Source organism: Pyrus communis, chromosome 12 (assembly GCF_963583255.1).
Source record: "Pyrus communis chromosome 12, drPyrComm1.1, whole genome shotgun sequence".
NCBI classification, from domain to species: Eukaryota; Viridiplantae; Streptophyta; class Magnoliopsida; order Rosales; family Rosaceae; genus Pyrus; species Pyrus communis.
Genome location: NC_084814.1, coordinates 15,399,175 through 15,411,162, shown reverse-complemented (window position 1 = coordinate 15,411,162; position 11,988 = coordinate 15,399,175). Strand labels below are relative to the sequence as shown.

At 37.5% G+C, this 11,988-nt stretch overlaps 2 protein-coding genes across 2 annotated transcripts; one reads left to right on the top strand and one right to left on the bottom strand.

Moving 5' to 3' along the window:
- The first annotated feature begins 508 nt into the window (after positions 1-508).
- LOC137710062 (ribosome-inactivating protein bryodin II-like) lies at positions 509-1,369 on the top strand. Its single transcript, XM_068449018.1, has 2 exons — positions 509-749; positions 867-1,369. The coding sequence occupies exons 1-2, from the start codon at positions 509-511 to the stop codon at positions 1,367-1,369; spliced, it is 744 nt and encodes a 247-aa protein (XP_068305119.1).
- A 151-nt stretch (positions 1,370-1,520) lies between these two features.
- Positions 1,521-7,064, bottom strand: LOC137709776 (signal peptide peptidase-like 2). Its single transcript, XM_068448760.1, has 14 exons — positions 6,741-7,064; positions 5,689-5,847; positions 5,474-5,585; positions 5,050-5,169; positions 4,654-4,805; positions 4,356-4,538; positions 4,097-4,131; positions 3,499-3,655; positions 3,306-3,359; positions 2,728-2,820; positions 2,462-2,604; positions 2,263-2,333; positions 2,085-2,168; positions 1,521-1,864 (listed from the first exon to the last, which is right to left on the bottom strand). Exons 1-14 carry the CDS (start codon positions 6,888-6,890, stop codon positions 1,746-1,748), a joined length of 1,632 nt encoding a protein of 543 aa, XP_068304861.1. The 5' UTR covers positions 6,891-7,064; the 3' UTR covers positions 1,521-1,745.
- Between the last annotated feature and the right edge of the window lie 4,924 nt (positions 7,065-11,988).

Genomic DNA, 11,988 nt, shown 5'->3' with positions numbered 1-11,988 from the left:
CCGATGCTCGTAAAGTTATTAGGATGATAAGGAAAGAGTTCGGTGTTGATGCGGAGGTGGAAAGCATGCTATTACAAATGATGTGGGGTCTGTTTCGTTCGAGTTTGTTCGTCAAGAAAGCAACATTCTGCGCAGCGTTTATTCAAAAACTTAGAAGTTCTTTTAAATGGGATTGTATTAGTTTCGAGTTCCTTTTTAACATCTTAGTTGATGATATAAACATTTCAAAATCTTTTTTAGTAGAAAGAAAAAAAAAGATTGGAATAGATTTTTTTAATTAAAAAATCCGCTGTCAAAATAGTGTTGCGTGTTCGAAGGATATTTTGTAATTGGGATATTTTGCAATGCTGAACTACCAACCCGATTCACACACACACACACACACACACACACACACACACACACACATATATATATATATATATCAACGCTCCTCATCAAATAACACAAATCCCTCAAATAGAACGAGGATAGTTTTTGATACAATTTTCCTTGTTCTTGCTTTAACATGGCACTTGCCCTCTCTCTTTTGAAGGCAACCCCTAGGACATACACAGCATTCATCGAAGCACTACGAGCCCGACTCACAGCCGGACGACCGACATCACATGGTATACCGGTGCTGCCCCGAATAAAAGACGTGCCAGACGCGCAGCGCTTTCTTTATGTTGATCTCACCAACTATAACGGCGACACCGTCAGGGTCGCAATCGATGTAGTAAACGTTTATGTGGTGGGATATCGTTCTGGTAATAAATCCTACATACTTGCAAATGACGCTAAAAAACCAGCTCCAACGCACACTTAATTCCCCACCGCCCTCGGCGCCACCCAGTCCACGCGGACTGTGCTCCCTTTCACCGGAGACTACCCCGAGCTTGGACCACATGCACGACGTACAGCACAATCAAGTGCATCAGGTGCTCCAGGGTCACGTATACATGAGAATATACCTATGCTTGAGCAAATCCCCCTGGGACGCAATGAACTCGATAACGCCATCAGTAAGTTGCACTATGCGGCATCCCACTCCGACCAAGCCGCAGCGTTTATTGTGATCATTCAGATGGTCTCGGAAGCGGCAAGGTTCCGGTACATTGAGAGTCAAGTCGGCACTAGAATGGGGATAGACAACCCTCCTTATATACCAGACCCTGCAATGCGGAGCCTGGAAAACGAGTGGTCTGCTCTCTCGGAGCAGATCCAGAATGTACCGGCCAATGGAAACCGATTCAGTAGGTCTATTCAGCTCACAACTGTCAACTATCGTCCCCTCGTAGTTGACAGTGTTGAAGCAGACATGGTTCAGCGGCGGGGTATCGTGATGCTCCTGAATGCGAGTCAGGTGCAAACACTTGACCTGCAGTGAGACCGCTGGACATCGTCGCGGTCATAATGAATTCTAATACTTATCGTCGTTTGTACCCTTTATATGTCTTTTTGCACTTCTGTTGTTGCTTGGTTGAAGTACATATGATTTCGGAGTTTCTATATGTTCTTTGCTTATGTCAATAAAACTCTGCAAATTTGCTATCCACCTTGCCTTACCATTCATCAAGTTGACAACCGACGATGCCAAACGAACGCAATTATAGTTAAGAGAGCGCGCTCGTTCAATTTAAAGAGCAATAAGCTTACGGGCAAGATTACCAAATTAGTCGAAGCTCGTCGGTTCTTTACCAGATTTCTACTAATTATACAATGCCAACACTAAAATATCATACAAGAAAATGGTTTCTAAACTTTTATTCGTTCACTTCGTGACTACCTTCAAGCTCAATATGTGGGCAGGGCCATTCCGGTTCTCCTCTAAACCACAGAATCTGCAAGTCACCTCTCTTCTTACCTAATGTCAGCAAAGTGCCTGCATTGGAGTGTAAATTTTGATCAGTTTAACTTAAAACCACACCATCTAGCATCCCAATATTATACGGAAACAAAGTATCCGCACTGGTTCTTGATCGCTTGATAAGAGAAAAACTATTGCACGTGTGATGCCCTTCGGTTATATTCATGTGTTTAAACTTTAAATGCCAAAGTGCATTGGACTAGGTTTACAGTGAACGAGAAAGAAAGGGATTTACCAAGTGTAAATGGAACAATGTAAAGAAGTGCTGGTTGGCCATGCCCATCCATCAAGTTTAATGCCACATATGTGATGAGAAGACCTGCCAAAGAATGTGAAACATCATGTTTTTCTTCCGCGAAACACGTCTAAAACCTTAAAGTAGCTGTCGAAAAACGCTCTTTATTATATCTTACCTAATCCATAAGCAATCATTGCCCAAATGAAGTATCCAGCACGGAGAGTCTTATTTGCCAACCAATCATACCTGGGAAAACCATGAATAGTCGTAAATTTATTATTTCACTGCATATAAACAGCCCCAAGATTTGACACATGGAGAAATGCTGATAACAAGTCTTTTTGCAAATTGGGGATAGGACGTAGAGGTTAAACCTGAGCGAGAATGCTACAAGCAGGCCTGGTAATAGGATGTCACCAAATCCTATGATGCTGAAACCACCCCATGGGTCGAACATGCGTGGGATCTTTAGTAGCATTGGAATACCATCCTCTCCACTTTTGTCGCCACGAGCTACCTGTAAAAGGGAGACCAAGCCGTTAAAATGACTCTCAGGCATTTCAAATCCTTCAAAAATGAAATGTTTATGTCATAGGGGCCTTAAATAAAGCAAGTGGAGAAACATGCAAGGATCACTTACCACAATCATCACGCTTTCATGGAACAACTTCTTAGAAACAAACACCCAAAAGATGTCATACAAGAAGGCACAACTGAGGAGGACCGTAGCCACCTAATTAACAATACCACCTCTCATCAGTTTCTAGGAAAGCTTACACATATATATAGTATATACTATCCGGTATCTTCTCATTAAAGCTTTTGAGATGAACAGCTACCATCCACTGTCAAAAAAGACAAGTGTTTTTTTTTATCAACTTTTAGAATGACTAGATAATTGTTAAGGAAGAAATACACATCTGAAATTTCTGATTCAGTAAAGTAGAGACACCATAGCAAATCAAAAAGAAGAATACGTGTAAATACTTAAGTCAATCAAATTCCAGTAGAATTTTCAAACGCAGAGATATTCAGCTGCACACGTGGACACCCTGTACTTTAAATGCTACAACCCCATAATTACAGTCAATTAGTTCCACAAATGAGCAGTGATTTAGAGTGTTTGGAAAACGAATTGCCTACTCTGTTTTTACCAACCACAATAATTTCAGGCCAAAAAGAGGAATACCAGTCAAACATACAAGTTCAAAGTATTACCTTCAGATTAGGTATTCGAACAATTTGAAGAACTGTGATTATCAACGCAATTCCCTGATCAAAGATTCATTAAAATTAAAGCCACCATCAGTTGAGACAAAATCTATACTGCATAGCTTTAAGTTCAAGAAAGAAGGGGCAAAATCTATGATGCCATTGGGAAAAATTCTTTTGATAGGACAAATAATCTTACAAGTATATCTTGACCAATCCAGGCAAAGGAAAGGTTGCGATAAACTCCCCAAAGAACAGCAAATGTTATGCAGAACGGAGAAACAGCCAAAGTTAGGTATGAGACTGCTCCCAAGATAGGTAGTTTAATGTACAATTCTCCGGTACGTTTGAACCACCTGCGAAAATGCATAATTAATTTAAGACCTTAAAGCAAGTTCACACTGGGTGACTCATTCAATGTACACTGCCACCAGTTTTCTGGTCTGTCTTTACTTTACTGAAATGATTTAGTCAAATTAAACTAGAACTTGAGATTGTGTCTTGAATAATGTTCTAGAAAATATTCAGAGAATCAGAAGATCAGAAGAATAACAATTCCCACATTGAAAACAACTTCCCAATCATCTTATGATAAACCATCCCCAGATAAAAGGGACATAAAGAAGTATTCCATTAAAAATTTGATTTGCCCACATGCATACAGTCACACAGACACTGAAAAATAAATAGACAAAAACTGATGGACAGCAAGCGCACTGTCACTAGTCAGGTGACCAAAAGGAGAATCATAATAAAGTGTCAGAGATTGTTTCAATAAGAGATGAAACAAACTGTACCTCAACAACAATGCAACCAAGCAAGTTTGCAATCCCTGGATATGAAGATTGATGAAGTTAGATATAATCATTCGATAAAGCAATAAGCACAAAATATATAATGTCAAATACGTTAACATTACAAAACTAAAGCCTGCACAACTTCAGAACGTAAATGTTTACTGTGCAGGGAACTTGAGAGATAAATGCTTTGTGTAAGTATATAAGTGAGCATGCAGAGGTATATTGTGTCGCTAATTAGAAATGGGAGGACTCATACCTCTACACCACCTATGCAGAAAAGAACCACCAAAAGCACGACGAACCAGGATGACATAAGCTTGTACAGTATAACCAAGAAGCATGAAGCAACAACAACAAACAAGACTGCTGACGTTGTGCTGATGTCTACTACACTAGCACCTAAAGGAGTTTTGGCACGTGGGATTTCATCAGCAGCATCCTACAAGACAAGATAATGTTGAAGTCAATACTTACAACGAAATGTCAGTAGAACAACACTCTGCGAGGGCGCATATAAGCCTACAACTATTTAGCCAAGGTTGGGAAAAGGAGACCTTTAATAGCCTTTCATGTTCAATAGCTGCTTCTCTGGCACTCCATGCAGACCAAAAGGATGCACACAAGATGGTGCCGACTGCCATCAACCATAAAAATACTTCTGCAATGTCAACTACAGGTCGCTTTGGAGAGTACAGCTGCACAGACACTGCAGAGAGCCTACAATTAGAAAGCTATCCAGTAAAGGTATTAGATACACATGTATAGTATACCCAACAAAAGTTCTAAAATTATTTGCAACCTGGAACCTGAGTGGAAAGTACAAACAGATGAGACAAATGGATAAGCCAGTTATAGAATAAAAAACGAAAAAAAATAAAAAAAAACCCATCCCCAGAGAACAGTTACAAACTTTTGCAGCTTAGAAATCACCTGAGGGTAAAGAACCTTACCCAATGAATTGCTCATTAACATCTTTTCCAAGGTCGAACCCGCATCCTGTGGGAGCATGACTGTTGGTATGTGAATATCTAGAGCAGTTTCATCTGGCTCACACACCATCTTGTAAAGTTCTGCAACAAAAAGAGACAAGTTTGATATGAAATGAAAATGGTTGTAATGCATTTTATTTCCGCTTGTTACATTTCCATGTTTCAACCATCATATATACCAAATTGAAATCTCAAAAACTAGTCTCTTATCCAGGAAAATGAGAACTAGGATGATAGTTTCAATCTCTCTAAGCAGTACAACAACAAGAACACACACACACACACACACACACCCACAGATAAAATATTTAGATACTCAAGCTTTCCGAACGCATCATTACTACATAATGCTACACATCATACTTCAGAAACACAAAATCCTTACCTTTCTGGTTATTTATAATGAGGACAGCAGAAGCATTGGCAGCTTGGGCAATATTTGCCTTAGTTGTGAATTTGCATTGGCCTCGGTCAACCATGATGACATCTCCAGTAAGCTGCAAAAAAGCAAAATGTGAAATTGATGTTGACAAACCTATAATGTATATGCTTGATACGTGTGACCATGAATGTCAAGATAATATAGTTTAAACATAAAACCTTCTTTTTTGGTTTGCTGCAACAATCGCGAGGATCAGAAAGAACAAGGTGAGTTTGCTGTGCATTTTTCTCCTTTGAAACAATCGTAGTTCCAAATCTAGCACCCACACCAACAAACTCATTTGCCTCAACTCCATCAATCCAAGTTTGAACTTTTACCTGCAAAACAGTTCGTGAAAGAGCAGTAATCATGTATACATAGAAATATAAATTGCTAAAAGGTCGTTTATTTTGCATGATCCCTCCAGAAAAAGGAAAAAAAAAAAAAAAAAGCTTCAATAAACCCGATTAAAACCAACTTTCCTTAAATCCAGATACGAACTATCAAGTTGAAGAAAAAAATGAATTTTATGGAAACAACGGTATACGTCCCAGCCAATAACAGCTGACCACAAGTCTACATATTTCACTATCAATTTAAAACAGGAAACGAAATATAATTAAAAAACAAATAGACAAAGAAACATCATTATGAGACAAAACCCAAAAGAACGGAGAGTTTATCCATCCATAATGTCTCCGTCCCCGAAAAATTCATAGCTCAAATACCATTACCATTGCCAGTTCTTTATAATCACGAGATAGTACAAAATATTAAGTACAGATTCAAATTAATTACCAAAGTTCAACTTAATAGAGGAAAACAATAAGCATCCTACCCAAACTCCTAAAAGGGCAACATTTCGAAGGCCAGGAGAAAAAATAGAAGGAAATATATAAGTATGAGCAGGATGCCGAAACAGGGAGGATATAGAAACTTACTGAACAGTAACTCATGTTGTTCGTATCAATTTCAGTAAAATCAAACAACAACAACCACCCAATTCCAATCCAAAAAGAACCTAAACAAAGAAAATTCAATACTTTTAACTTCATGGGGGTAAATTAACAGTTCCAAATTAACCAAAGATGGGAACTTCTAATCGGATAAATATACAAATGAACCAATTTTACACAAAACCCATGAACATAAAAAGCAAAACTCATAATCCAAAAAAAAAAAAAAAAAAAAATCCTAAAAGGGTTGGAGAGAAAAAGCAGCATTAGATTACCAAAACGAAATTGTTCTCGCACCCGGGCTTCTTCGGAGCAGAATCGTCATCGTGCACTATATCCCCGGCAGTGACTGAGCTCGGATTACCGACCAGTATAACAGTCAAAGCTGAAACAAAAACCAACCCACAAAGCCTCTGCAAATCCATCAGTTCTTCAACCCCTTCCGGCGATCTTTCAAGAACAACCCTTTTGGTTCTTCCTCCTCTGCATCACAGATTTGCAGAGATTGTAGACATCGAAGAAAGATAGAGAGAGAGAGAAAGGGGCTTTGTTTTTGGTTTTTGGGATTGTTACCAGAAGAAGGAATCAAGGAAGTAAAATATTAGCTAAAAAAAAAAAAGTATTAATAAATTGAAAATTGAAAGTGTTTGGATCGACTGTGTGTTCTGGTGCAGAGTGACGTATAATTGGACTTCTTGACATCAAAAACAGTTGTTTAGTGGGCCAGTTATTATTTTAGTAATATTTCTCGTTTCATTGTTGAAAGAAGTTCAAAGTTCAATTTTTTACATCTTCATTTTGATCCCATGTAATGAGGCAGTTTAGATCTCGTTGTATAGGCCACCAGAGGAAGCCTTCGTTGCCAGGCTAGCCTATCAAGACGCTTAACTATGCCTAACAACGATTAAACGTTACAAGTTATGATGAAAAAATAGTTCGTAGTTCGATCATAAGAGATGATTCATTATCTAATTTAAGCATTAAATTATCTTTAGCTCACACTATATCAATGTGACAAGATCTTATCTATCTTCTCTCTCTTGATTAATTGATTAGCTGTTTCGAGGATGACATTTATAAGAATCGACTCTATGAATTAGTAATCATTTTCAAATTTGCAAATTTTGTCAAAGCATACTACAAATATCCTTTTGTAGATGAAGCACATTCATGTTGGGAAAACCAAAAGGCAGATACAGATTTCTTGTTTTTGCCAACATAAACGTGTTCCCACAAGGCATTCTGTTGGTTTGTTGTTCGACTTGCATGTGGCAATGTCCATGACTCCATAGATAGAAATTAACGTAAGTTAGTACGCTAATAAAACAATAAAAACAAAGTTATAAATTACGAATGTCATATGATATTGCAGTCGAATAATATTTATTTTTACTTGTAGATGAGAGATTTAAGTTCAAATCATGTGAATGACGAATTCACTATTAATATAAAAATCGTAATTTACAAATCAAACAAAACAGAAAAGTTGAAACAGGTTAAGGATTACGTTTCCATATACCTCTATGCTATTCCTTGACCCCACATATCTAACAGAAAATGGTTTTGCAGGAGCATCACGTTTTTGTCTCTCAGCTTGTCCATCTCATAATTTATAATTTGTTTGTGTATACATTTTTTTTCCATTTCTATTGGTTTACATGGCATGTTTGACAGTATTTTAAAAGCACTTTCAGCAAATGTACTTATGAGCACAAGTGGATTTCAATCTTAATGTATGGGCGGCTAGTAACTCTACAAAGCAAAAAGACAACTCGGTGGTAGCGAGGTTGAAGCGAATATTTATTTTCTGCGAAGTGAATTGGGCACACCATTTTTCACCTACTAAAGAGTGTAGAAGATAAAAAATTGTGCCAAAAACTTATTTGTTTTGTTCTGTTCGTATCTTTGTTAGTGTCAGAGAACTAAGATTTTGCTAGGCAAATGAGAATTTGATGATGTTAGAGAAAATTTAAACATTCATAGAACAAAATCAACAGACCCCAAATCATATCCAAATCAAGAAAACAAAATGTTATCCAGAATTCTCTAAACAACCGCAGTTTGTTCTTTCCAACAGACAAATTGGGTGCAGAAGCAAAATTTTCAAAGCATATCACAGGAAAGTACCTCCTCTAGAATTAAAGAAATTTGAAAGGCAGTAGAAGTTTAGTTCAATTGTTGCCGGCTTTGGAAAAGTTAAATACAGAAAGTGCTTTCTGCAGAAGTTCGAATCCGGTCCATTGTTCAACCATGTTGCAACTGTTACTACTTTGGGAACAAATAGCCCTCTTCAAGGTCTTTGTTTTGAAATGCCTTGTGTGTACCATGAGCTTTACTCATGGAGTGTCGGTAGACATTGTTTGCGAAATAGTCTTCTGATTTAGTATAGCTTCCGCCGAAGAAGCTTGAAGCTCCTTCTTCCATCTTTAAACCCATTATGTTCTTTTCTTCCCGGGGCAAGTATTCGGAACTTACTTGGCTCGGAATGCTAAGACCGATATCATCACCCTGATGAAATGGAACTGGGAATCCATTTCCAATGCTTGAACTTGGGATGCGTTGTTTATCAAAACAATTCGCATTTCTCGACCTTATTTGAGGAAAGCTTCCATCCCTTTCGAGCTGCTGCATGCCGGATAATTTTCCACACTTTACTTTGAGCATTGGATTTACCTTCACAGAGTTCACATCTAGTTTGTTTATGTCAAATGGTGTTCCAATATAATTGCTTGATGAAGTACTGAGCGTATAGTTCTCACCGCGTGGCTTAGTTAACACGGTGGGCAATGTCAAATACATCGAAGAAGGTACTTGACTGGGATGCTGCATCAGGACGTTCTTGTCTGTGGAATAGGATTGAAAATTTGGCTTAACATGATACAAATTATCAGAACCAGCTGCTGTATTGCTTTTAACACTCCTCCCTAAAGATTCAATATCGCATTGTCGAGGTTTTGTGCCGAACTCAAAGTTGTTCCGATAGTTCACTTGAAATTTTACTTTTTCATCCGGATGTTGCACTTGGACCGTCTCCTTCACATTGTTGTGATGGTGTGCAAATACATTCTCCTCAGAGTTGCTTTCTCGATGCACTGGGACATTCTTCCCAAAGTTGTTTTGATGCTGAATGTTATCCTCATTTTTTCTTTCGTTATTCACCTGTATGTTCTCTTTATAGATGGTGTTCTTCTCAAAGTCATTTCCATGTTGTACTTGAACATTTTTCCCTCCAGAACTTCCTTCCCTCCGTTCAAGTTGCGGGGCGGCATCATCATCCACCAGTTTTTGCATTTCCTTCCTCATCCATGAAAGCAAATTTTCTCTCGTCACTTTAAGATTCTCTAATAGGGACTCCTTGAAGATTTTAAGTTCATCCAAAGCAGCAGCAGAATTGTAAACGCCAGTTTTACTCTTTTTTCTACTATTCTTCTTACTCCTAAGGTGCACCCTTTTGGTTTTCTTTGACATGTTTTGATCTTCCCCACAAGGAATGAACATGCCAGTTTGCTGAGCTCTGCAGTTATCGACTGCTTCATCGTTTTCAAGTGAAATCAAACCGGAAACCAGTTTACGCTTCTCGTGAGCCGCCTCACTACTTGATTTAGAATCGTCACTTGAAGAATCATTGTCGTTGTCCTTCCTCCTGAACTCCCACCTTTGCTGTTTAACCTCATCACCCATCCCAAAGCTAGACGACGTCAGAGCTTTACTGATTTGCTGTCATACAACTCTGAATACTGCACTTGCTCTAAGAAAGAAGTTTGCTTGAAAACACCGGTGGCTAGAACCGCAATTTATCTGGCATCTTCCGTTGATTTCTTTGCTCAAGCCTACATGGAAATAAGAAACAAAGGGTCAAGTTGAATGAACAAATGGGATAACAAATCGAGTATAGTATTCATCTTCTTTAATAACAGGAAATAACAATTAAACACTGACAAAGACAACCACATGATTGAAAACCAAATGTCGTCCACGAATTTTGTAGCGGAAACGTTGATTGGTTTAAGAAATTCGATACAGAAAAGGATTACTAGATTCAGTAACTTTGAACCACATACAAACGCAACACAATGTGACCTTGATAAGAACACCAGAGTGACTCGATCAGTCAGTCTAGCGCTACAGGGAAAATTGAAATTCAACTCCTACAAACCCAAGCCCCCAACTTCGACAAAGTCCCAAACTTAAGCAAATAATCAAGAACAAAATTAAAAATTAAGAGCTCTGTAAATCCTGTAACACCAGAAGTTATAACAGCCCAGAAATACTAGCACAATAAGCTACCTTTTTGACACAAAACGCTAACAGTTCGTATAGTTATTAGCAATATATATATATATATGCAGGTTTTAACTGTCACAACATCCATGTATAAATTCAGAAACCCAGAAACATGATCATAAAAAGCTTGCAAATTTGGCATAAAAAAGTGGAGGAATTATCAAGAGCAACATACAAACACCTACAGAATGTATAAATTTTTATTCATTTTTTTCTTCATTTGTGGGATGGAAATTTTCATACCATAACATCAGTGGATGAGAATCTGATGAGACAATGAAGTTCCTCTGCTCAAACTCTGACAGCTCTCCAGGTGGTTCAGCATTAGCTTTTTATTTTTGCATCAGAAATTCAGAATATATATCTGGGTCTCTCCAAAAGGAAAGTAAAAATGTATGTGGATTTGGGTGTAATAAATATTAATGTATTTTTTGTCACCACATAAACCGTGTGCACTTAGACTTTTGACTTGAATTGGGATTGTGATTAGCGTTACATATTCCTTTCGTAAATTGCGAGTTATGATTGTTGACGTATTATTTGGTTTAATCTAAAGCTTTATTTTAGTAGTATAAAAAGCATATGGCCTTGATAGGTAAAAGAGTTGTTTATTTTGGTAAAAGAGTTAATGATATTCTGCACCCAAATTCACGACACTAATGCTTGTTATCTGTTTCCACCAAACCTCCTCCCTCCATTTTATGATGCCAAGAAAACTTTGCCTTGCCAAGATTTTATATATCTTGCCTTTTCTTCCGGCCCTCCCTCTCTTATTTTGGGAGTTATTTTATTTTATTTTTCCTTTTTCGGGTTTTTCTCACATAAAGTTATAACACAAATGTAAATTATGCTAGTTAATTATGATAGTGTGACCACCTCGCTTACTCAAGTTCAATTCTTTTTCATAAGATTGGAATAATTTCAAATAGAATATTGTTATGCAGAAAAAAGTTATAATATATATTTTTCCCCATTAAACTTTAGAAGAAATTTTTATGGTGCGTTTGTACATAGTTGTCTATTTTCTTAATTTCAATAGAACAGTAAATTTGAATGACAAACTTGGAAATATATTTTCATTTTTAGTAGAAAATATACTCGTTGGAAAAGAAATTTAAAAGGGGTTGACCACGATTGTATTTGACGCATTAAATTAAAATTTAACAATACTTAGCGTAGAATATCACTTGTACTAAAAAATTAAAATTAACACTGATGAGAGAGAGAGAGAGAGAGAGC